Source organism: Hyaena hyaena, unplaced genomic scaffold, assembly GCF_003009895.1.
Source record: "Hyaena hyaena isolate Hyena2069 unplaced genomic scaffold, ASM300989v1 scaffold_10, whole genome shotgun sequence".
Classification (NCBI taxonomy): Eukaryota; Metazoa; Chordata; class Mammalia; order Carnivora; family Hyaenidae; genus Hyaena; species Hyaena hyaena.
Window position 1 is genome coordinate 7,033,080 of NW_024080642.1, and position 23,922 is coordinate 7,057,001.

Here is a 23,922-nt window from a genome sequence, read left to right on the forward strand (position 1 = left end):
GGACTCAACTTAGAGCTGGGCTGAGTGGAGCTGAGTTCTGTATTGTTTGGGCAGTGGGTCCTTTGAGATAGAGAACGTGGCCTTTACCATGGCCTCCATTGCTTACCAGGAGAGGAGACTGGGAGAGGGGCAGAAGGGAGACTTGGGGCGCGGGGGGGGGGGGTGTTCCCATTCACAAGACTTGGCCTGTAGAATTCGGGCAAGGAGTCGGCAAATAGGGGAGCACTGGCCTGGGAGTGCTAGGTCGGGCGGGCCAGGAGCTGAGCGGAGAAGACTGAACAACCGGGAGAGCACAACCTCCGTGGTCCCGGACTGCTAGGGGTTCTGGAGTGGCCCCCTTCCCGGCAGAGACGGATTTGCGCTGGCCCCGCCCCCTGTCATCTCCTTCCTGGTCCCCGCCCAGCAAATTCCCGCCCCTCGCTAGCGATCGGCGGTCGATCGCAAGGTCTGAGCTCTCCGCGTTCCTCCAGCGCTGCCTTTTTGGTCTCCACGTGGGCAGGCCAGTGATGGCGGCGCTGGTGGAGTCGGTGGCGGCGGAGCCGGGCGGCCGAAGCGGCCCTGGCAGAGGTGGGTGCTGCGACTCTGCGGCCGCAAGACCTCTAACCTAACCCAGGTTAGGGCCCTCAAGTTAGAGACAGAACCAGCCCCCTCTAACAGCGGCGGCCTTTCTCCGCCAGACCCGGAAGGCCCCGCGGTCACTCGGTCCGGCGGATTTCGCTGGAGCCCAGAGAGACCGGTCTTTCTTTTTGCAGCCTTCGGGCTCGATCGGGAGCAGCCCTCCTTAGGAGCTGGTAGTCCTCAAGCTGGAAACGCGGCCCTCCTGCCCTGGTGGGCAGACAGGTTCTGGAGGACTCACGGATAAGGCGGACCCGTCAGGAAAAGAACCTGGCGCGTTGCAAGTGGGCCCTCAGGCAGTGCTTTCAGGAAAGAGGCTGGTTTCGTTCACCAGGCACTCACTGAGGGCCCATTGAATGCAGGGACTAGACGACAGCCCTGCCCTCAAGAATCTCTGTCTACCGGAGAATTCTGATGTAAACAAAAGATACAGACACGTGACAAAGGAGGAGGAGCCTACTAGTCCAGGGGACTAATTGAGCTACTAAGGCCAGCAGTTCCCACACCCCTAAGACCGCAAGGGACTTGGGCCTGTCAGAGGAGCTTTTGTGAGGGGCCCGGGGTTCTGGTATGGTTGTTCCAAGGCCTTTGAAACAACTGAGTAGAAATGATGGCAGTGGTAACATTCACATCTGGTCTCAGGATCCCAGCCTGCCATGCTAATTTTCCACGGCACCATCATCACTACCACTATCCATCCACAGGCAGAGGGTGAAGGGTCATGTCTAGGGGAAACCCTCCCACTGTAGTAAAGAGCCCTAGTAGAAGTTCTCACACAAAGTACAGGTTCAATAAATAGTCGTTCCATAAATTTCTTGCCTTCCTCGTCCCATTCCCAAACTATCTTGTTCCTAAAGATATAATAGGGGTTGAGCTATATTGAATTGTGGAGAGTAGGATGCACATTAAGGGAAATTTTGCTACGGGCTACAGTGTCTTCTTCTTTAATCAAAGGGTTGTAATTTGTACACCTGCATTTGCACCCACTGTACTACTGGCCCCTAAAGGGCGAAATCACTTCTCTGTCCTTAGCTGTTTGCCCCCAGTCCTAACTAAAGTATGTTCTTTCCATCTTTCCTGGAGTGGAACAGTGGGACTAAGGAACTTGTTAAGTCAGTTAAATGTTCAGTGTTTGTTTCCCTTTTTAAAAAAATCTAATCTGTTACTATTTTATTTATTTGTTTTTTTAAGAGAGAGCGCCCAAGAGGGGCAGAGGGAGAGAATCCTAAGCAGGCCCTATGCTCATCGCTGAACCAGATGTGGGGCTTGATTCCTGGGATCATGACCTGAACCAAAATCGAGAGTCGGATGCTCAACTGATTGAGACCCCCGGGCGCCCCGTTTATTTCTCTTTTAAATGAGGAGAGGGAAGAGTGTAGGAATTCATTAGTGTAGACCGAGTCGGTGCAACATGAGTAAAGAGGGCAGTCTTTTGGGACGTCTTGGGATTCTGCTGGCTTGTGAGCTCTCTCTCAAAATAAGTAAATAAACTTAAAAAAAAAGAGGGCAGTCTTTTAAAATAGTTCTTATAACAGTTTGCTTATACATCTCATATTTAGGACCTCAGAATTTCAAGGTGTTCTCAGGGACTGGGGGAAGAGAGACATTTTCCCAGGGTGGTGGGGCTGGCTAGGCTCTCCCTCAGAGGTGTTCTTTATCAAGGAGCAGTTGTGTGGACTTTTTTCTGTTTGTCCCTCAGTTCAGTCTCCTGGTATCACCTCTTCTCCAGAGGTAAGGCGTGACCCACGCCCCATTCATGGGCTTAAGTCGCTGATCCCCAGTAATCTCTCAACCTGGAAACTAATTATGCAGCTCTCCTCCTTGCTTAGTGGGTTGTCTTTCCAGCTTCAAAATGAATTCAGTGGGGAAGAAGGCCGGACCAGCCCCTCTTGGCCTCTGGGATCTGGGCCTGAAACTTGGTGGTGTTCACTTAGCTGGGTCTGGCTCTGTTTTAGGCCAGGGGCCAACTCAGGCCTTGCATCCTCCTAGGTCGAGCCCCTCGGGGCCGCTTGGCCAATCAGATCCCTCCTGAGATCCTGAACAACTCCCAGCTGCAGGCAGCCATTCAAGTCCTGCCTTCCAACTATAACTTTGAGATTCCCAAGACCATCTGGAGGATTCAACAGGCCGGGGCCAAGAAGGGTGAGCCCACAAGCTTTGAGTTGGGGTAGGGGTGTTAGGGTTGCCTGGCTCAGGCAGGGGCAGTAGCGCCATCCCACCGTTTTCCCAGCCCTCTGCTCTCATGTCTCTGCTCTTGTCTTTCAGTGGCCTTGCAAATGCCTGAAGGCCTTCTCCTCTTTGCCTGCACCATTGTGGATATCTTGGAAAGGTGAGGCCCTGGGCACTGGAGAAGAAGCTGACCCAAGATCTTCCCAGTGCCTGTTACAGCTCTGCCTGTTAACATTTTTCCCTTCTGGACCTCCACCTTATCCTGTCCTCTCCCATAACCACGTACACACAAAGGGAAAACCAAAACTTAACTTCCAGCCTGCTGAGATCCCAGCCTGTCCTGCCTGGTTCGTCCACATAACTCTCTTTGCCTAAAATATTTAGGGGGGAGGACAGAGTCGATTCCAGTATCTTCAAAGCTGAGCCCAGAGCAGGTGGCGGGGCCTGAAGAGGAACCTAAGAACCTCAGTGCCGACCCGGAATGAGCTCAGTTGTGTAGCCAGGGTGAACCTTTTTCTCTGGCACACTTGGGAGAGTAGGGCAAAGAGGGGCTTGGGGTGGGAGAAATGTCTAAGAGATGGTATTTAGTTCCTCTTCCCTCCATCTCAGTTTCTTCTTTACAATGAGACACCCTTGGGGGTGGGGGGTGGGGAGTGCTCAGCCATCTGGAACCGGCATTGGAACAGGGAGGGGGAATGGGGAAAGGGGAGGTCATCTCGTGATGGGAACCTCCCACTTCCCTGCTGCTGCCCTCCCCCACCCCGCTTCTCATCCTGCTGCCACAGACTCACTTCCCAGCTCCCACCCTCTTGCCCCTTGGGGATGCTCTCTGGGGCTCAGGCCAATTTGCATACATTTTAATCTATAAAAAATTAAGTGCTCTGGCTGACTCAGAAGCCTGGGCTGCATTTTAAGGAGTTGAATAATCTTCTGTGCACAGACTGATTTGGGGAAGGGGGAGGAGGGACGGATGCTGACTGACAGCAGCTCAGCTTTCCCCACCACACCTCCAGGAGGGAAAAGGGAGACTGTGGTCACCAACCACCCCCCCCAGGCCCCAGGCCCCCCGGGGTGGGTCTGTCAGGGAAGAACTGGTCCTCCGTTTCCATCCGCTTGGAGGATTTGGGGAGTACAGGGTCTTCCCCCCCCACCCCTGTCCCCCGTGATTCAGGCCTGGCAGCAGATCTTATGGCAATGTGCTGGCCAGAGCCCACTCTTTCTGACGCATGAGGTGTGTGGGTGGTGCCATGTGCTGTGGGGGGGCTGTTCATGGGCCCCCACCCTGGGCACAGAGGGCCCTAACTAAGGGTGGGGGGGTAGTAGGGGCTCTGGGTGACAGGGAGGCTGTGTGTCCCCATGCATGCGTGCCCACGCGCACCAGTGTCAGGGCTTGGGAGTGGGCGCCTGTGCACGTGTGTACACACTCACTGCTCGGGTGGGATGAGTCAGGGCAGCAGAGGTCTGTGTTTGACCCCGTGCATGCCCACCGCAGGGGTGGGGGTCCTCGTTGCAGCCTGAGCTGGGACTGAGGAAGCGGGTGCCGCAGAGACCATCCTCGTACGGTCCCGGTTCCAGGAGCTGCTGCCAGGACTGGGGGATGTGGCAGCTGGGCCCCTCCTACTCTCTGTTGGCAGAAGTGGCAGCTGCCAGCCCAAGTGATTATGGGGGGTAGGGAGAGAAGAGCTGGGCCTTGAGGTAGCCCCACAGGGGGAGGTCTCTGTCCCACCCCACCCTTGTGTCACCGGCTCATTGGGCTCATTGTTCCCCCTGGCACCCCACCCCACCCCCCAGGTTCACAGAGGCCGAAGCGATGGTGATGGGTGATGTGACGTATGGGGCCTGCTGTGTGGATGACTTTACTGCGAGGGCCCTGGGAGCGGACTTCCTGGTGCACTATGGTCACAGCTGCCTGGGTACGGTGGGCCAGGGTTCTGGCAGGGAGGCAGAGGGGCAGGACTGCATGCTAATCCCCCGTCACCGGGCCTTCTTGTCTTGCTTGCAGGCAGGAGGTCCCTCCCGGTTTCTGGGATGGCCTTGGCCTTCCTGCACTGCAGGTGGATATTTCCTTTGGATTTGGTTGCCTTGGAAACAATGTTGCTGTCCCAGATGTGGGTGTTTGAAAGGGTGTTGGTGGCAGAGCAGGCTGGGCCCCTGGCCGAGTGACAGAGAAGGAGCTTCTGAGGGACCTGTGACTGCCACACACCCCTCTCCACCCCTCTCCCCCCAATCCCCTCCTTGTATCCCTAGGCTGAAGTCCCTGGACCTGGCTGGCCGCTCAGAGGCTTTGGCCCTAGCAGGCCCTCTGCCCCAAAATAGCCTCCTGATCTCTACCCTCCTCCCAGTTCCCATGGACACCTCGGTCCAAGACTTCCGGGTGCTGTACGTCTTTGTGGACATCCGGATAGATACTACCCACTTCCTGGAGTCTATCCGCCTCACCTTCCCCCCAGCCAGCTCCCTTGCCTTGGTCAGCACCATTCAGTTTGTGTCCACCTTGCAGGTAAGTGGACAGAGAGCAGCCAGCCTCCAGACTCTTCCTGGGGTTCCCTGTGAGGTGCTCCAGGCTGGTCACCTGGCCCTGGCTCTTCCCCCATCACCCACTTGCTTCCCTTCCGTCATTATCCCTACAGGCAGCTGCCCAGGAGCTGAAAGCGGAGTATCGTGTGAGTGTCCCACAGTGCAAGCCCCTGTCCCCCGGGGAGATTCTGGGCTGCACGTCCCCCCACCTGCCCAAAGAGGTGCAGGCTGTTGTGTAAGTGAAAACTGGGGGGCCAGTTGTAGAGACATGAGAAGTGTACCCTAGAAGGGTGCTTGAGGTTCATCATATAGGAAAGGAAACTGAGTCTAAAGCTCCTTAACTGTTTGCTCAAGGTCATCCTGCAAAATGGGGACTAAATAGGGTTTCACATCTCCTATCTACCTCTCAGGCACTCTGTCCACCAACTAGGAGGCTAGGCCCAGAGTGGGGCAGGAATCCGGGGACCTTATGGGGGGAGGGGGTGAAGGGGGGCTACAAATGTTGGGAATATAATTGGAGAAGATGGATGGGCACGCCCAGGCTGCAGCCCCATTAATTTAGCATCCGGACAGCTAACAAGCAGGAGCAGCATGTCTCCTGCCGCCTAATTATTTTAGGTAATGGAAATGCTTAATGTTGTGTGAATGCAGCCAGCCTCAGAGCCGACAGCTCCCCCGGCTGGGGCTGGGGAGGGGAGCCCCGTTCCTAGCTAATGGCAGGAAAAGAGGGAGGGGCACTCCCGTGACTCGGCCCCACCTCTGGGGCTGCAGATGCTGGTCCCACAGGCCTTGCCGCTCCCTCACAGGACACCCCTGCCCCTAGACAGGCCCACATCAGGGCCTTCCCCAGCCCAGACCCAGTAGCCCTGCTCTCCAAGGGGCATTCCCCCTGTGCCAGCATATTTCTGAGCTCATAGACTCCTACCCTGGGAGCTTGTTCAAGGTGTGTTTTGGAGGGAGGGACACTCTATGTGTGCTGGCCATTCATCACAATTCAGTGTGGTCTCCAAGAAGGAAGGAGCTGCCATAGCCGATTGTCCTATGTCTCTGGTTTCTCTGTGGCCTGGGAAGCTACTTTTAAGGACAGTGTCTCCCCGGGGCACGCTTGAATACGTCCTGGTGGTTAAGCCTAGAGTCAAATCCCAGATAGATTGCTTTTTTTTTTTTTTTTAATGTTTTTTTATTTCTAGGAGAGAGAGAGAGAGAGAGAAAGCGTGAGCAGGGGAGGGCCAGAGAGAGAGGGGTCACAGACTGAAACAGGCTCCAGGCTCCGAGCTGGCAGTCAGCACAGAGCCCGACGCGGGGCTCAAACCCATGAACCGCGAGATCATGACCCAAGTGAAAGTCGGACGCTTAACCGACTAAGCCACCCAGGCGCCCCATCCAGATAGATTGCTTAATAGCTGTGTGACTTTGGGCAAGGTTCCTAACGTCTCTGAACATCGGTTAGATCGCTTATAAAATGGACAGAGACACTCTAGGTAGCTTGGAGGATTATTTGATAGGACTGAGTGAAGTCCTACATGTCACATGCTTAGCCCAGGCCTGGTACATGGAAGGCACAAAGGCATCACGGTGGTTGGTACAACTCAGTAACAGGACCTGAGTGCCAGTTTGGGCAGAGAGAGCCAGTGTCTACCCTGAAACCTCATTTACAGCATAGATGATACCCTGAGTACTGCTTGCCAGGTCTGTGTTGAGCTGGGTGAGAGAGAATCTGTCCTGCCCCCTCCAGGTTAGGGTCTCTGGACACCTGAGTGGCCTTTCCATGGTCTTGGCTGCCTGTCTACTCTTCCCCCAGAAGGGGGGCATTTCTCAGATTCTGCATGACACAAAGTAGAGGGGCTTTATGCTCCTCCGATTCGAACTCCTTGTTTGGCATGTGAGGAAATCAAGGCCTCAGGAGGTGAAATGATGGCTTATGCCAGTACGTGTACACACACACACACACACACACACACACACACACACACACACACACACACACCAAGGCCTCAGGAGGTGAAATGATGGCTTATGCCAGTATGTACACATACACACAAACACACAGAGCACAGTCTGGACCTCCAAGTCAGTGCCTGCCTTTTCTGCCGCCCCGTCCCACCCCCTACTTACCGTCCCCTTTCTACCGGTTGCAGGTATCTTGGAGACGGCCGCTTCCATCTTGAGTCTGTCATGATTGCTAACCCCGATGTCCCCACTTACCGGTATGGGCTGAGCTAGGCTGACCGGCTAGAGAGGGGGTGAGACTGCCTGCCACTGAGGTCCTCAATGGACCCAAACTTCCCCATTTCCTGGCACTTCACAGCCAGCAGCCCTGAGGAGCTAAGTACTTGGGTCCTGAATCCGGGCTGCTGCTGTGCAGTACCCACCCGTCCCCTGGCATTTACATTGAGATCGCAAACCCCTCTTCCACTTTTGCCCACTCCAGCTGTGGGGCTGATCTTTCCAATGACCACCTCTGCTCTCCCCTCTGTTCCTCATGGAGCCTGAAGGCTCAGCAGACCAAGGGGCTGGGTCGGGGAGTTGTGTGTACAACATGTACTGTGAATGGCTGTCACCGTGATCCTGATTGCTTCTTTTCCAGATATGACCCATACAGCAAAGTCCTATCCAGAGAGCACTATGACCACCAGCGCATGCAGGCCAACCGCCAAGAAGCCATAGCCACAGCCCGTTCAGCTAAATCCTGGGGCCTTATCCTGGGTACTCTGGGCCGCCAGGGCAGCCCCAAGATTTTGGAGGTCAGAGGGCTTGGGATGGCCTCTGGAGGAGGGGACTGACTAGACACCCAGCTGGGAAAATTAGTAGGCTAAGAAATTTAGACTTGGCTGCTTGATTATGGTGATCTGAGCTTGGCCTCCCTCTTCCAACAGCATCTGGAATCTCGGCTCCAAGCCTTAGGACTTCCGTTCATGAGACTGCTGCTCTCTGAGATCTTCCCCAGCAAGCTTAGCCTGTTTCCTGAGGTGGATGTGTAAGTCTCCTCCCCTTACCTCCCTAGCTATGACTCTGGCTAAGAAAGCTTAGATCTGAGTCCTGCCCAGCACACCTTGAAGGCTGGAGTCAGTGGGGATTGCTTCCGTGACATTTTACTGTTTACAGAGCACTCATTCAGCAGGGGCTACCCTTGGCTATGGGTCACCCCACTCTGGCTTGGGGGCTCACAGGTAACTGCAGCATCCTAATGTGTGAGATGTGTTTGAGGGGTGGTTGGCACCTGCAGTATACCGGAACTAAATTTGGTTCTGGGGATATGATCATAGAGGAGCTGCCCAGGTCCTGCCCTCAGAAAGCTCACAGCCACTGGAGGAAACAGGAGAAAACAAGCAAAGCTCTAGTGTTATTCTAAACGGCATCAGGTGACAGTCTTTACTTTAGAATTAACAGTAAACATTCATTGGGTGTGTTGGGGACACAGTCATGGTTTTCATCATGTTACCCAGGAGAAGGGAAGCACCCGCCTCCTTGGGTCTGACCTGACTCCCCTTTCCAGGTGGGTGCAGGTGGCATGTCCACGCCTTTCCATTGACTGGGGCACAGCATTCCCCAAGCCGCTGCTTACACCCTATGAGGTAACACCAAGTTGTGAAAATCCCCGAGATAGAGTGGGCTTTGCACCTGGTTCCGTCAAGGGAGGGATCTGGAGTGGGGTGGGTGGGCAGCACTTAGTTTCAGCTGAGTCACTTTCTAGTTGTGTGGCCTTGGGCAAGTCCCTTAACCCCTCTGAGCCTCACATTTCTTTTCTGTGGCATGGGGATAATAGGACGTTCATAGGCCCTCGAAGACCGAATTAAGAAATCCTGCCCAGAAAAAGTTGGCAAATATTACTGTCCTGTTGTCCTCTCCTAGGCAGTGGTGGCCCTGAGGGACATTTCTTGGCAGCAGCCGTACCCCATGGACTTCTATGCTGGCAGCTCCTTGGGGCCCTGGACAGTGAACCACGGACGGAACCGGCCCCCCCATGCCCTGGGCGGGCCAGCGCAGGAGAAGGTAGGCAGGGACTCCCAGCAGGGAGGAGACCAAAGGCGCGGCCTTGGCACTGGCCGCCTCCCTAGCGACGCGAGCCGAGGCCGCCGCCGTGCGGCCACCACGGGAAATGCACGGGAGCAGGGTGGAGGTCGTCGCAGAACTGAGATCCTGACCAAAGTCTGGGACCTCAGGTGCGAATGCAGGAGGAGCCCACGCGCCCCACTCCAGCCGCGGCTTGCGACGATTGCAGCTGCAGAGAAGAAAAGAGAGCGCCGCTCGTCCTGTGAGACCCTGCTAGGTCTCAGGTCTCCACCCCTCCTCCGGCCGCGCCTTACCCCTCCTCTTACCCCTCCCGCTTGTTCTGAGAACGCCCGCTGGCTCGATGGCCCGCCCTCGGGGTGGTGCTGGCATTTGGTCCCGCCTCTTGTACACTTGACTTCCGCTCGGGGAAAGTCAGCTTCCGGGCCCTGGCGCGTTGCCCGGCAAGATGGCGGCGCGGCGGCCTCTGCGGGTGTTGGGACTGGCGGGCTTCCGGCAGAGCGAGCGGGGCTTCCGCGAGAAGACGGGAGCCCTGAGGAAGGCGCTGCGGGGCCGCGCCGAGCTCGTGTGTCTCAGCGGCCCGCACCTGGTCGCGGGGGCCGCGGGCCCCGAGGGTGCCGGGCCAGACTCCGGTGAGACGGCCCTGCCCGGGGAAATGCACGGAGTCTTCCCTCTGGCCTCGTCTCCGCGACAGCCGTCGGCATACCCCACGCTGTATCCTCGCCTCGCTCCTTCCCTCTGCGCATACCCTTCATTTCTTCCTTCCCGGCCTCTCGGGCTTCCCCTTGATGTGCCTTCCCCCTCTTTCCGTGCCACCCCGTTCTCCTCCTCCCTCCCCTCGGCCGCCCCTCTTTCCTTACTGCCGCTCCCAAATCCTCCGTGCCTCCATTTTTCATTTCTTCTCCCCGAGATGCCCGCTTGCCCTAACCCCATCCTTTCCCCTGTATCGCTGTAGAGCCCTGCCTTCCGGAGGAGCAGCCTCGAGGCTGGTGGTTTTCAGAACAGGACGCAGACGTTTTCAACGCCCTGAGCCACCCCACAGTGTGCAGAGGTCTGGAGGAAGCCCTGGGAACCGTGGCACAGGCACTGAAGAAACTGGGGCCTTTTGATGGGCTCCTTGGTTTCAGCCAGGGGGCCGCGCTAGCAGCCCTTGTGTGTGCCCTCGGCCAAGCGGGGGATCCCCGCTTTCCCTTGCCAAGATTTATCATCCTGGTGTCTGGTTTCTGTCCCCAGGGCCTTGGACTCAAAGAACCCATCCTCCAGGGCCCCCTGTCGCTGCCTTCCCTCCATGTTTTCGGGGACACTGACTGTGTCATCCCCTCTCAGGAAAGTTTGCAGCTGGCTAGCCGATTCTCTGGAGCCGTCACCCTCACCCACTCTGGTGGCCACTTCATTCCAGCAGCTGCAGCCCAGCGCCAGGTCTACCTCAAGTTCTTGGACCAGTTTGCGGAGTGAAAGATCAACAGGGGCTCTGCCCCTCTGCCCCCTACCCCCACATGACCTTGGCGCAGCCTTTGTACTCCAGCCTCTCTGCCTTTCTCCTGTCCTCGGAGCTCAGCTGCTGTAGCCTTCCTCACTGTCGCCAGTTAAGAGACATATCAGTTCTTCAGGCTCAAGTTATTGTAAGCCCAGCTCTACACTCAAGACAAAAGGGGGCAGGATACTGAAACATGGCGTCTGATGCTCAAACAGGAAAAAAGCCAGTGGAGCCCTGGATGAGTGGAGGGTGGCATGGGAAAAGCAGGGGCTGGCACTGTGACTGCCACGTAATAAAGTGGTGATTTGGATTTTGAGCATCTTTTTCCTCGTACAGAAAAACCCGTCTTGTAACCGAAGTCTGGATTTCTGTCCTTCCAAAAACCTCCAGGGCAGCACCAAACAGGGAAGTGTTTCCAGTTGTGAGTCTTCAGGACCAGCTCGTGGTAGAAGTCTTAAGTGCCAAGCTGAAGGAAAGGAGGCCTTGGTGGCTGAGGTGGGAGAGTTTACGTCTGAGATGTTTGGGAAGAGATTCCCTGGCCTGGTCCTACCTGGGCTACACTGAGTTAGGGTCCTCTGCCCTGACTGCTGAGGGCTGTGTGCTAGTGCTGTCAGATTCGGGCATATTGGGTTCTCTGCTTTCTCCTCCAAAACTGCCATAGACCCTCTGAACTACCAGCTTGAAGGGTGGGATGGTGCTCGACCTTGGGTAGAGGCCCAAGACTGCACAGAAGAAACCCTTTTACAGACCTGACCTCATCTGCAGAGTTTCTGGGGCTGATACTACCTCTCAAGGATCCAGCTAAGGCCTGAGGAGCCCCACCAGTTCTAGGGTACAGTTAGTTGTTCCTGGGTCACTGCCAGGGCCACTTCGTTATTTGCCCTATGACCAGTGCAGCCACCTGTGGTCCATGCTACACTCTTGATTTCAGCCCTGTGCCTGCAGATTCACCAGCCCGTTCCTTTTCTGGAAGATCACAGGAGGCCGTGATCTAACTCTCATGGTTGGTTGTTGCCAGGGAGTTTAGTAATTGAGTAGGAATTAGGATTAGGGGATACAGCACATCTGAGATGAAAAAACTGGAGTTTTTCTGGATTTAGGACCTTTACAGCAGAAAGTGGGGATAGGAGGATGGCTCTCCCTTGCCACAGTCTGCCTTTGCCTTGCTCTTGGTGTTTAAAGGGATCCCTTCGTTGGGAAAAGGAGGAGACTCAGAAATGGACTGAATTACTCCTACCTGTTGGATTTGGCCCATAGGATTTTAGAAAATACTCAATTTTTGATATTTAAGGTTTTTGGAACTTCACACAGGCAAATCAGATTCCTGGCTTCTCTGGAAATAAGCGGTTCAGTGGATCTGCAGTTCAGAGCTCACATACCCCTTGGCAGTTGTAGGCTGCCCCCTTTAGGAACATCCCAAGCTGTGAAAATGATGACAATCGCTACACAGTGGTTGCTACTTTGAATTATTTTGAGGACTAGAGGAGAGAGGGCAAGATAATAGTGGGGAATGAATTTTTAGCCAGGGCTTAAAATTAGAAGGGTGACGGTAGAGGAGGACAGTATGAGGTAGAGCAGAAGTCCTCACGTTCTGTGTGAGAATTCTGCCTCCCGCACCTCCTGCTTCAAGAACAGAAAATGTCCAAGGTAGAGGGAGAACACGTGGTCCCCGGGTTCGAAACAAGTGAGAATATGACCGTCATGTCCTCCAGCAACAACAGAGTCTGTTAGGGGTCATCGCCCCCCCCCCCCCACACACACATACACTCTGTGGACCACTTGCATCAGAATCATGTCAAAACCTAGATTCCTGGGGCCAACTTCTGACCTACGGAGTCAATCACGGAGACCCAGGAATTTGCATTTTGGCAAACTGTCCCTGGACATTCCCATGCTACACAACTTTCGAAAACCACTGCCTTAGAATAAAAGTCTGGTAGATATGTGCTCAATAACTTACCCAAACTTGGATTCAGATCCAGAGCTCACATTCTTGACCTTTACTAGTCATTGTTTTCTCTCTAGCACCACAGAATATGAGCAGAGGCCACCCACCACTCACTACTGTTGGGCTCTATGTGGTCTGGGTCTTACCTTCCTAATCCGTAAGATAGGTTGGGGGTGGGGTGAACTTAACTGAGTTCTAAGATACCAGAAACTAGACAGTCAGTTCTCTGGTTTCTCCTCCCCTGACCGTCTTCTCCTGATAGGTTCAAATTGCAAACAATTGGTCTTTCCAGAATATCCCTACAATTTCTCTTTTCAACATCTCACTCCACGTTCATTACCTAAAGCTCTTGAAAGAGTCCCTGAGCAAAGAAACCCTCGACAGCCCCAGTTCCAGATCTGCTCAGAAAGGTGTGCTCCCCTCCCCTGTTCATTCTGCCTAAGTGGCCAGAGTTGGGGTCTCCCAAATGCCACCACACTCTCACAAAGACCTGGCAACCTAATAGAATACTTAAGGTTGAAATTGCATTCTGCAGTTTCCAAAAGTTTTTACCTCACGTGATCCTATTTGATCCTCACAAGTCTGCCAAGAAGGAAGGATCATTATCCCATTTTACACAAGGCTCAGAAACAACATGGCCCCTTAAATAATAACCAGTTGGTGATGAAGCCAGGTTGGACCTCCTATTTCCCAGTGCACTACTCATATCTGCATACACTACAGTCTGCCCACGGATGTCCACTGGATTCCAGAATCAAGTACATTTAATCTAATACCTCCAGGTCCTTGAGTGGGAGGAATAATGTGGGCATTGATTAGCTATGAAACCAGCACCAATTGTCTTAAAAGCAGTTTAGCGAAGAGGTGGGCATAAGGAAGTAACAAAAAATTGGATTAATGAACGTCAGAACTGGCTTGCATTGACCAGTTCCAGCACTCTCCCTAGGGAAGTCCGGCACCCAATATCCATCAGTCAGCCCCTGCAGTGGGTGATGTAGGTGGTGGCAGGTGACATCAGCATGTTTTTGAAGAGGTCCTTCCTCACACTTCACTGGACCAATAGGACTTCAGCCCGTCTGATACTCACTCCTCCATTTTAGGGCTGATTTGAGTCACTCTCTCAGATTGGAATCCAGCACAGATTGAGGTGAGGCTGCTGATACATTCAGACAATGCTTTACTGTTCGGGCTACCTTTACTAGCACACTGGCTTCTTGAGGCTTGAGAATCCTTCTCATGGTCTTAAATGAAATAGAGGAAGAGCGAGTGAGGAGAAGAATGAGGGAAGGCTGTGACTCCATCAGGAAATGGGTTCAAGGATTAGTCATGCTTTCTGCCTACCCAGTGAGGGGTTCCTGGAAGAATGAGGTTGTGGCATATTTAGAAAAACTTTCCTCCTTTTACTGCGTTCAGTCCCCGGGAGGCCTTCAGGTCCCGGTAGCCTCCCTCCTACCGAAGAGGTAAAAAGAACACAAATCCCAGAGCTACCCCTTCTCTCACCATCCCCCTGGCTGTAACCTCCTCGGCTAAGAGAACAGGATGGTTACTGAGCCGGACGGTCAGACATACTCCCCAGACCGTGCCTTCTGTCTTGGTAGATGCGCAGCAGTCAGACCCTAGGGTAGCATGTGCCGCAGCACCGCACCTCCCTCCGCCCAGGCAGATACATCCGATCTTGACTTGCCGCCCCCGCTTCCTCCGGCTCCTCCTTGTCTCCCCCCTCCGCGGCTGGCAGAGCGCTGCGCGGTGCGGCGCGTGGGCGTGCTGCGGGGCGACCATGGCTGTAGACTGTTACCTCCGGTTCCCACAGTAACAATCGAAAGCCACGGTTGCCCTGGAGACGCGGGGGCGGGGCGCGCGCTGCTGACGGCACCGCGGCAGCTCCAGTCAAGCAGTCGTCAGGACAGAGAGTTTGGGGGAGGGGGAGGCGATAGCGGGGGTAGCACGCGCGACGGGGACCGGGCTCGGGGGCTGTGCGATGTGCGTGTAAGCCGGCCGCCCCTCGCAGCTTCTGGTGACCAAGGACCTGACTGCCGGATGGTAGAGCCTGAGCTCGATCAGCACCGCGGACAGCGGCGGCGCGCGCAGCGCGCTCGGGGCTGAGGGGCCCTGAGAGGCAGAGGGGCCGGGGGCGCGGCAGGTGGCCGGGTCCGCGGTCCTGGGGCGGGGCCAGGCGTCGGTGGCCGTGACTGGAGACTGTTACTGAGGGCGGCCCGGGCAGTAAGCAGTCTAGAGCCAAGGTGCCGGCGCGCTGCCCGGGCGGGGGTGCCTCCGTCGCCCGCAGCTGGGGGCGCTGCTGCTCTTCCTCCCCCGCGTCTCCCGCCTTTCTCGGCCCCAGCGCTCGCCGACAGGCACGCGGCCCTTGACGTCAAAGCCCTGTGACGTCAAATATGTCCCTGCGGAGAGGCACTTCCGGCGGGGAGGGGGGGTCAGTGGGGGTGGGGCGGGGCAGTCCGGCTGAGGCCCCGCCCCCGCCTGGTCCTGAGAGGACAGCTCCTCGCGCAGAGGCGGGAAGTCGGGGGCGCTAAGGGACTAGCCCGACGGGATGGGACTGGGAGGGGGCGCCTGTCTGGATGCGGGGTAGGGGTCCCGAGAGAGTCGCGGCTGGGTCGGCAGGCAGGTGGGCGTCTGTCTTTCGCTGGCGGCCCAGCTCAGCCGGCCGGGGGCAGCGAGGCTGAGTCACCGCGCTGCGGGCAGGGGGAGGAGGGGGCGCCTCTCCTGGGGCGTCAGCACCTTCGCCCCACTTTCTTGGGAGGATGGCGCAGGAGCCCCAGGACATGTCGCGGGGACTCTGGGGTCCGTCCTCTGTTCGATGCTCCTCCAAAGTGGCTGCGTCTTCATCCGGGCGCGGGCAGGTTGCTGCACGGGGTTCTGGGTACGCCTCCGGCCGGCTCCACCAGCTGCGAGGGGATCCTCGTCCCCCACCCTGTTCCCAACCCCACCCCGTAGGGGCCCTCCAACCTGCCGCCTGCCGGTCTCCTCATTGCTCTCCCTTCCGTGTCCGTGCATCGGTCCATCGGTAGCCCGTCGGTCGGTCAGTCCCGCTTACCTGTCGGGCCGCGTCGCGCCCGCTCCCGCTCGCCTCCCGCAGCCCGGCTGGCGCCGCTGCTTTTATAGGCGCGCGTAGTACTCGTGCGGCGGCTCATTCATGCGGCCGCGGCTCCTACACACTGACGCGCTGCCGACGTCAGCAGGGAATTTAGGAAACGGGAAGAGGGGCTATTTATAGTGGCGAGGCGGGGGGGTTGGGGGGGCAAGGCGACAGGGAGCTGGGAGGGGGAGGAGGGCGCACGGAAGTAGGAACAAGGAGGGGGCGCCCGGGCCCCTGTGCCGGCCAACAAAGGGTTAACTTTCCGGAACTGCGGGCTGGGGGCCGGCTGGAGGATAGTGCCGGGGGGGGGGGGGCGCACGGTCCGTTACTCCTTTATTCATTCGGGAACACCTGGAGGTGAATCCCACCTCCCGTCTGGCCTTCGGAGGTGCTCGCCCGGTAGCCCCCCACTCCCACTCCTCGGTTCCTGAGCCCGATGGCTCGGTGGCTTCACAAGATGACCCTCGGCGGCGTTATACCCCGTAGCAGTGCAGTGTCGTCACCTTGAGGCAGGAGGTACAGGAGAAGAAGCTGCACCCCAGGAGGGGCTAAGGCAGCATCTAGAACTGTGGCGTCGGTGGGATGAGGGAAGAAGAGTGGAGGCTCCCAGGACTCTCAGAAGCTTTGTAGAAGGAGTCTGGGCCTAGAAGAGAGGCCCAATGGGGAAGGGGGGGTGTTTCGGTACCAGTCGTAGCTGGAGACCCCAGAAAAGTTGAGGAAGGTGGCTTGGACCCTCCAGAAATGAGCAAGGGGTTCCTCCATGGGGGATCTGTGGGAAAGGTGGCAGAAGCGGGTGAGTGGAAGGGGAAGCCTCAGCAAATGGAGGGGAGGAGGGCAGGTTGGAGGTGCCAGTTTCAGAGCCTGGCACCAAGCAGACCCCATTTAGGACCCATTTGTGGGCATTGGTGGAGCTCATATGAGCGTTGTAATGAGTGAGGGAGACCAAGGGCTCAGCAGCTTGAAGGGCAGAGAGGGGTCTCCAGAGGGTGGAGGGGCAAGAGCACTTTCTGAAGGAGTTACAGTTCTGGAGGTATGAGTTGATAGGAAGGGTCTATGCCATGTGGGGCAGAAGTCCCCTGAACAAGAGCAGGGAAATGAATGATCCTGGCTCCATCAATTGAGGAAAGTTCTAAATGGAGGAGGGTGACTGTGTTCAGAGAGAGGAGATGGGTTGGGGCCGAGGGAGCAGTGCCAGGCTCATAGGGTAGGTAAAAACGAGGGAGGAGGAGAGGACCGAAGACTGAAGAAGAGTGAAGGCCGCGGGAAGACAGCAAGGCTAGTGACAGGTCTGTGAGACCTTCCCATACAGATGTAAGAACAGCTTGAGGGTAGGGACAGAGTCAGTGAGCGAGTTAACTCAGGGAGTGGGGATCCTGGGAGAGTGTGGAAGAAAATCAAAGCCAGTGGGCACAATGGACACTGCACGAATGAGACACTGGGCTGAGGGGCTCCTTTTGGGGCTAGGATCTGGTCCCATCAAGATTACAGGAGAGTCCCGCGCAACCTTTGGAATCTAGCCTCTTGGAGTCCCCGCCTACCCCGCCCCCTGCCTTTTAATTAATTAATTAATTAATTTTTTTTGCCTCCAGCCTTCGTCCCTGTGGTTCTCTTCTCCAGGACTGCCTTTCTACGGGAATGGGGGGTGGGGTCGGGGAGTGGGAGAACTCCTATTCATCCATCAAAGCCCAGCTCTAAAGAGTACTTCTCTGAGGAGCCTGCCTGCCTTTCTCCAGCACTCCATACACACACCCCCCCCGCACCTCAGTGCAGAACGTATCCATCCCTCGGCCAATATGTCGGGGTCCCTCTCCTTGAGCCGCGGCAGCTCCGAAACCTACCGTTATCATTCTCGGAAGCTCACTGCAAGCCTAGCGAGGAGACCGTGGGGAGACGGAGGAGAGGACTGGAATAAAATGGATCCAAAAGACAGAGTAGAAGCAGGGTGAGGGCAGAGTCAGGGCGCAGTGGGAGTCTTTAGGACCCGCGGGGACCATGGCCCCGAGGCCATGAAGATGTCCGTGGAGGAAAGAGAGCCTCTGGGGGGCGCCCGAGACTTTACTGTCAGGGACCGCGAGTGGCCGCGCCGGCGGCCCCTCAGTGAGTGACTCAGCTACTACCTCTGGCGGGGGCGTGGTGGTGGAGGACGGCGCGAGGGGCGGCGAGCGCGGCACCCACCCGCCCAGCGGCCCTAGGCGGTTGCTAAGCTCTCCAAGGCCTTAGAGAGACGCGATCTGGGCGAACCTCATCGGTTACTATAGTAACTCTGCGCCCCAGCCTCTCGCGCGCGACGGCTGAGGGAGGCGCAGCCAATCAGAAGCTGCAGGCGTTCTCCGGGACCCACTACCTCCCCCTACGTGTGGGCAGGGGTCAGAAGGCGCCGGGAGGAGGCGTAGCGGGGGCCATGGAGACCCGGCGCTCACTAAAGGCCCAGTGCGGCGGCGGGGCCACGCGGGGTCACTTCCGGAGTAGCCGTGCGAGTGCCCACGCGCCAGTGCGGGGTCTCCTCCCCCCAGAAGGGGCATCACCTCAAGGACCGTCACGGGGGAGTGCAGAACCTTGCCGGGGGATCCCCGGCTGCAGGCCCTGCTGTCACGTTTGGGGGTTAGTGTGTTGGAGACGAGTCGTGCAAGCAGGTCCCTCAAAATGGCTCACAGCGGGAATCTGCGATCTGGGGTCGATTCTGCGGGACCACCAAGAGGCGCTGTCCAGCCATTCCCCGTCGGATACCCTGGTGTCACCAGAAACCTACAAGTTCAGGGTGGGCTGACTGGCTCTGCCCAGGCTCGTGGAGGGCCCCTATGTGACAGTCTTCCGAGTATCACAGAGAGCCAGGACTTGAACTTTAGAAAGGGGCAGATGTGTGTTTGCGCCAACATGGGTGTCCGCAGGTGTCAGTGCCTGGAGAGGGTCTGGGTGCAAATGGGTTTATTCTGTGCGTACCTAATTCAGGTGGCTGAGTGAAGGTGGGTGCGTTGGGGGTGGGGTGGGTATAAATGGACAGTCCCATCCAGGAATGTGTCCGGAAAATCTCCGAAGATCTTGTCTACCTTCTTCTCTCTTAGGACTTCTATAACCTCCCTCCCCCTATCTACTGTCACCAGAGCCCCCTCCTTGTGGGCAGGACTTCTCCAAGCTGAGGCAATGTGAGAATCTAGAAACACGTACACGGGAGCGTTCAGCTCAACGCCCCGGAGCCTGTAGGGCTCGAAGTTCTGGAACCTGGGTCCTCACGAGGGCACATCTGGAAGGGTGAAGCTGCGGATAGACCCCACTCCCCGGTACAGCTCCGCATCTGTGAGCCTCCAAACCCAGGTGCGCGGAAGGGAGGCGGCGGCTGTGTCGCGCAGAGCCCCACACGGCCGCGAGGTGGCGCCATAGCTGCAGCAGCGCGGGCTGGCCCGGGCCGCTCCAGATAAGAGTGTGCGGAAAGCGCGGCGGGGCTGAGACGCGACCAGGACGCGGGGAGGACGGACCAGCAGGACAGACCGACCGGGGGCCCGGCGGGCGGAGGGCAGCGCAGCGCAGCCACGTCCCCCCTGGATCCGCCGGCAGCCGGGCCCGGGGCTTCCGACATGCCCCCCAGGTGGGTTCTCAGACTCGGCACCGGGAGGGACAGGGGACCCGGACAGCCCGGTCCTCACGCGCCGGCCGCCACCGGTGCATCCTCCGGCGCGGGCGCCCCAACGCGGCTGGCGTTCAGGACTCCGGGTGTCGCCCCTCGAGGACTCAGGACCGCCGGGCTGCTGCTCTGCGCCGGGTTCACCGCGGGGTCAGCGGCCCGGGGCCGACTCTGCCCGCACATGGGCTGGAGAGGCGAAGGGAAGGGAAGGGGAGCTGGCGGGCGGGGCTGGCAGGGGCGCTGCCCTGGCACAGCTCGGCGCCTGGCAGCGGGGCGGGTGGGGCGCCGGCTAGGAGCTGCCACCGCCACGGGGAGGGAAGCCGGGTCGGTCAGCGGCCGCAGGTAACGGGCCGCCAGGCCCTGCGGGCCAGGCGGGGAACAGGGTGGGCGGACGAACGAGCGGGCAGGGGAGCTCAGGGCTCGGCTCAGGCCCCAGGGCCGCCTGGCTGCCGAAATTGGGGGCCGAGAGGAAAAGTTGAGAGTCGAGGGACGGGGGCTGGCGCGCTTCTCCGGGCCTGTCTGAAGTTGGGAAACTTTTCCCCAAGTTTGGGGCGGCGGAGTTCCCGCGGAGAAGGGGCCGAAGGGAGCTGGGGAGGGAGGCGCCGGGCCCGCGAAGGCAGGGCCGAGGCCGAAGCCGGGGCCGGGACGCGCGGGTGGGGCGCAGGCCGGGGTCAGGGCCGAAGCCGGCTGTGCGCTGTGCCCGCCCGGGGCGCTGCCCCCTCCCTCCCCTGGGAGCTGCGTGGCTCCCCCCTCCCCCCCACCTGCTTCCTGCCTCAGCCTCCTGCCCCGATATAACGCCCTCCCCGCGCCGGGGCCGGCCTTCGTGCTCTGCCCGCCACGGCTGCCTCTGCGTCCGCTCCCCGCGCCGCGGCCCTGCCCCGGCCCCAACTGAGGGCCTGACAGCCCCCAGGCAGGGCGGCGCCACGGCGGGCACCGCGCTCCCCTCCACTGGATCACTTCCCCCAGCTGGGGCAACTTCTCCCGAGGCGGGAGGCGCTTTGTACTCGGCTCCCTAATATCCCAGTTGGGCAAACTTCTCGGCCCTGAATGACTTTTCCTGAAGCGGACATTTTCCTCAAATCGGGTAACTGTCTCCGAAGGGGTCACTTCCCCCAAACAGTTTTCTCCTAGGAAGTTCCCAAGACCCAGCCCGTGGGCCCGGTGGCATCCGGGCCTGGGTGTGCAGGCCAGCCTGGCCTCCTCTCCACCAGCCACTCTCCTGAGCCTTCTTCTGGTCCAGGCCACCGGCCCAGACTTCCACACTAGGAGGCCGCCGATCCTCTGCTAGTGTCCAGGCCGCCGGTGCTCGATGCCCCTGCCCAGCTGAGGGGAAGGGGAAGGGGAAGTTGGCTCGGGGGGAGAAGCACCCAGCTGGATACAGGCAGCGGGGGCTCGGCGAGGCTCTGACCCGGCTGCTGTGTGTCCCTGCAGGAGAGTGTGCTGGGCAGACGATGCTGGACACGATGGAGGCGCCGGGCCACTCGAGGCAGCTGCTGCTGCAGCTCAACAACCAGCGCACCAAGGGCTTCTTGTGCGACGTGATCATCGTGGTGCAGAACGCCCTCTTCCGCGCACACAAGAACGTGCTGGCGGCCAGCAGCGCCTACCTCAAGTCCCTGGTGGTGCATGACAACCTGCTCAACCTGGACCATGACATGGTGAGCCCGGCGGTGTTCCGTCTGGTGCTGGACTTCATCTACACCGGCCGCCTGGCTGATGGCGCGGAGGCGGCGGCGGCAGCGGCCGTGGCCCCGGGGGCCGAGCCGAGCCTGGGCGCCGTGCTGGCCGCCGCCAGCTACCTGCAGATCCCCGACCTCGTGGCGCTGTGCAAGAAGCGCCTCAAGCGCCACGGCAAGTACTGCCACCTGCGGGGCGGCGGCGGCGGCGGCGGCGGCTATGCCCCCTACGGGCGGCCGGGCCGTGGCCTTCGGGCCGCCACGCCCGTCATCCAGGCCTGCTATTCGTCCCCAGCCGGGCCTCCGCCGCCGCCCGCCGCCGAGCCGTCTTCGGGCCCCGAGGCCGCAGTGAACACGCACTGCGCGGAGCTGTACGCCTCGGGTCCCGGGCCGGCCTCGGCGCTCTGCGCCCCGGAGCGCCGCTGCTCCCCGCTCTGCGGCCTGGACTTGTCCAAGAAAAGCCCGCCGGGCTCCGCGCCTCCAGAGCGGCCGCCGGGCGAGCGCGAACTGCCCCCGCGCCCAGACAGTCCTCCCAGTGCCGGCCCTGCAGCCTACAAGGAGCCACCGCTCGCCCTGCCACCGCTGCCGCCGCTGCCCTTCCAGAAGCTGGAGGAGGCTGTACCGCCTCCGGACCCGTTCCGTGGCGGCGGCGGCAGCCCGGGACCCGAGCCCCCCGGCCGCCCCGACGGGCCCAGCCTTCTCTACCGCTGGATGAAGCACGAGCCAGGCCTGGGCAGCTACGGCGACGAGCTGGGCCGGGAGCGCGGCTCCCCCAGCGAGCGCTGCGAGGAGCGCGGCGGGGACCCGGCCGCTTCGCCCGGGGTGCCCCCACTGGGCCTGGCGCCGCCGCGCTACCAGGGCAGCCTGGACGGGCCAGGCGCGGGCGGCGACGGCGACGACTACAAGAGCAGCAGCGAGGAGACGGGCAGCAGCGAGGACCCCAGCCCGCCCGGCGGCCACCTCGAGGGCTACCCGTGCCCGCACCTGGCTTATGGCGAGCCTGAGAGCTTCGGCGACAACCTGTACGTGTGCATTCCGTGCGGCAAGGGCTTCCCCAGCTCGGAGCAGCTGAACGCGCACGTGGAAGCTCACGTGGAGGAGGAGGAGGCGCTGTATGGCAGGGCCGAGGCGGCTGAGGTAGCGGCGGGGGCCGCCGGCTTGGGGCCCCCTTTTGGAGGCAGTGGGGACAAGGTCGCTGGGGCTCCGGGCGGCCTGGGCGAGCTGCTGCGGCCGTACCGCTGCGCGTCGTGCGACAAGAGCTACAAGGACCCGGCCACGCTGCGGCAGCACGAGAAGACGCACTGGCTGACCCGGCCCTATCCTTGCACCATCTGCGGGAAGAAGTTCACGCAGCGCGGGACCATGACGCGCCACATGCGAAGCCACCTGGGCCTCAAACCCTTCGCGTGCGACGCGTGCGGCATGCGCTTCACGCGCCAGTACCGCCTGACCGAGCACATGCGCATCCACTCGGGCGAGAAGCCCTACGAGTGCCAGGTGTGCGGCGGCAAGTTCGCACAGCAACGCAACCTCATCAGCCACATGAAGATGCATGCCGTGGGTGGCGCGGCAGGCGCAGCCGGGGCGCTGGCGGGCCTGGGGGGGCTACCCGGCGTCCCCGGCCCCGACGGCAAGGGCAAGCTCGACTTCCCCGAGGGCGTCTTTGCTGTGGCCCGCCTCACGGCTGAACAGCTGAGCCTGAAGCAGCAGGACAAGGCAGCCGCGGCCGAGCTGCTGGCGCAGACCACGCACTTCCTGCACGACCCCAAGGTGGCGCTGGAGAGCCTCTACCCGCTGGCCAAGTTCACCGCGGAGCTGGGCCTCAGCCCGGACAAGGCGGCCGAGGTGCTGAGCCAGGGAGCGCACCTGGCCGCGGGACCGGACGGCCGGACCATCGACCGTTTTTCCCCGACCTAGAGCGCCTCTTGCCGGCCCGACTTGTCGCCGCCGCGTGGCCCCGGCCCGTGTCCGCAGGGAGCGGCGGTGGCGGCAGCCGCGAGCAGGCACACCGCGCACGGACAACTGTAGTAGCATCGGCAGCGTCGCCGCGGTGGCGGCGGCCCCACCTGGCCTCACTGCTTTGTGCCTTAGCCCCGGGGTGGGGGTGGGGGGTGAAACCCCGGGACAGGGGTGGGATGGGGGAAGGGAGATTTATATTTTTGATATCAGCTTTGACCAAAGGAGACCCCCGGCCCTTCTCCGCCTCTTCCTGTGGTTCGTTGGCCCCCTCCCCCGGCTCCGTGCTGCTCTTGGAGGGAGGGGTGTCACTGATGGGGCGCTCCCAGCCCTACCTCCGGCCCTTGCGACCACACCCATTCTCACTGTGAATCTCCCTGCTGGGGTCGGAGCGTCGGGCAGAGTTGGGGAGTGGGGAGGGGACTGAGCCGGCCGGAGGGCCCCCCCGCCCCCCCCCGCTCCCGCCAGCCCCGGGACTGATAATGTGAAGTTCCTCATTTTGCACAAGTGGCACTAGCCCCAGGGCCAACCCTTCCCTCCCTCTGGGATCCGAGGGCTGAGGCAGCCCTAGCCTACCGGTCTCCCACTCCCGCGGTGTCCTCCCCCTTCCCCTGGGGCCCCGGACCATATTTATTGCATGCGCCCCGGGCAGCCCCCCACCTCGAGCCCAGGCTGGGCTGGGCTGGAACGTGGTCTCTTTAGCTCCCTCCTCCCCAGTTTGTATATTTCCTACTTTGTACACAGGCTCTTCCAGAGCCGCTTCCATTTTCTATACTCGAACCAAACAGCAATAAAGCAGTAACCAAGGACCCTGGACCCCGCTCCTCTCTTCTGCCCTGCACA

General features: G+C 59.6%; 3 protein-coding genes and 1 long non-coding RNA gene across 9 annotated transcripts; 3 read left to right on the forward strand and 1 right to left on the reverse strand.

Moving 5' to 3' along the window:
- Window positions 1-497: 497 nt before the first annotated feature.
- DPH1 (diphthamide biosynthesis 1) lies at window positions 498-10,352 on the forward strand. 5 transcript variants are annotated; one of them, XM_039253880.1, is made up of 13 exons: window positions 498-567; window positions 2,605-2,757; window positions 2,881-2,944; window positions 4,576-4,697; window positions 5,127-5,284; window positions 5,415-5,536; window positions 7,440-7,508; window positions 7,889-8,045; window positions 8,178-8,278; window positions 8,798-8,876; window positions 9,154-9,294; window positions 9,465-9,578; window positions 10,268-10,352. In XM_039253880.1, exons 1-12 carry the CDS (start codon window positions 507-509, stop codon window positions 9,558-9,560), a joined length of 1,323 nt encoding a protein of 440 aa, XP_039109811.1. In that variant the 5' UTR covers window positions 498-506; the 3' UTR covers window positions 9,561-9,578; window positions 10,268-10,352. The 5 variants fall into 5 exon arrangements, with proteins under 5 accessions (XP_039109811.1, XP_039109790.1, XP_039109794.1 ...); XM_039253863.1 differs by lacking the exon at window positions 2,605-2,757 and having other exon boundaries at window positions 525-567; XM_039253867.1 differs by lacking the exons at window positions 498-567; window positions 2,605-2,757 and adding an exon at window positions 3,169-3,288 and having other exon boundaries at window positions 2,883-2,944.
- Window positions 9,636-11,099, forward strand: OVCA2 (OVCA2 serine hydrolase domain containing). The gene is made up of 2 exons (XM_039253896.1): window positions 9,636-9,944; window positions 10,268-11,099. Exons 1-2 carry the CDS (start codon window positions 9,761-9,763, stop codon window positions 10,765-10,767), a joined length of 684 nt encoding a protein of 227 aa, XP_039109827.1. The 5' UTR covers window positions 9,636-9,760; the 3' UTR covers window positions 10,768-11,099.
- A 2,384-nt stretch (window positions 11,100-13,483) lies between these two features.
- On the reverse strand, window positions 13,484-14,493 carry LOC120246255. Its single transcript, XR_005531991.1, has 2 exons — window positions 14,238-14,493; window positions 13,484-14,092 (listed from the first exon to the last, which is right to left on the reverse strand). It is a non-coding gene; the product is annotated as an uncharacterized LOC120246255 (long non-coding RNA).
- A 4,802-nt stretch (window positions 14,494-19,295) lies between these two features.
- HIC1 (HIC ZBTB transcriptional repressor 1) lies at window positions 19,296-23,212 on the forward strand. Of its 2 annotated transcripts, none has more exons than XM_039253403.1 (2): window positions 19,296-19,411; window positions 20,879-23,212. In XM_039253403.1, the coding sequence occupies exon 2, from the start codon at window positions 20,899-20,901 to the stop codon at window positions 23,038-23,040; it is 2,142 nt and encodes a 713-aa protein (XP_039109334.1). In that variant the 5' UTR covers window positions 19,296-19,411; window positions 20,879-20,898; the 3' UTR covers window positions 23,041-23,212. The 2 variants fall into 2 exon arrangements, with proteins under 2 accessions (XP_039109334.1, XP_039109327.1); XM_039253396.1 differs by lacking the exon at window positions 19,296-19,411 and adding an exon at window positions 20,481-20,531.
- The last annotated feature ends 710 nt before the right edge of the window (window positions 23,213-23,922 follow it).

Excerpts from the sequence above, each read along its gene's own strand:
- OVCA2 (XM_039253896.1), top strand. The coding sequence starts at position 9,761 with ATGGCGGCGCGGCGGCCTCTGCGGGTGTTGGGACTGGCGGGCTTCCGG. Across the intron at positions 9,945-10,267 it reads GGGTGCCGGGCCAGACTCCG|AGCCCTGCCTTCCGGAGGAG; the intron begins GTGAGACGGCCC and ends GTATCGCTGTAG.
- HIC1 (XM_039253396.1), top strand. The coding sequence starts at position 20,495 with ATGACTTTTCCTGAAGCGGACATTTTCCTCAAATCGG. Across the intron at positions 20,532-20,878 it reads GGACATTTTCCTCAAATCGG|GAGAGTGTGCTGGGCAGACG; the intron begins GTAACTGTCTCC and ends GTGTCCCTGCAG.
- DPH1 (XM_039253880.1), top strand. The coding sequence starts at position 507 with ATGGCGGCGCTGGTGGAGTCGGTGGCGGCGGAGCCGGGCGGCCGAAGC. Across the intron at positions 8,046-8,177 it reads GCAGCCCCAAGATTTTGGAG|CATCTGGAATCTCGGCTCCA; the intron begins GTCAGAGGGCTT and ends CTCTTCCAACAG. Across the intron at positions 8,877-9,153 it reads CGCTGCTTACACCCTATGAG|GCAGTGGTGGCCCTGAGGGA; the intron begins GTAACACCAAGT and ends GTCCTCTCCTAG.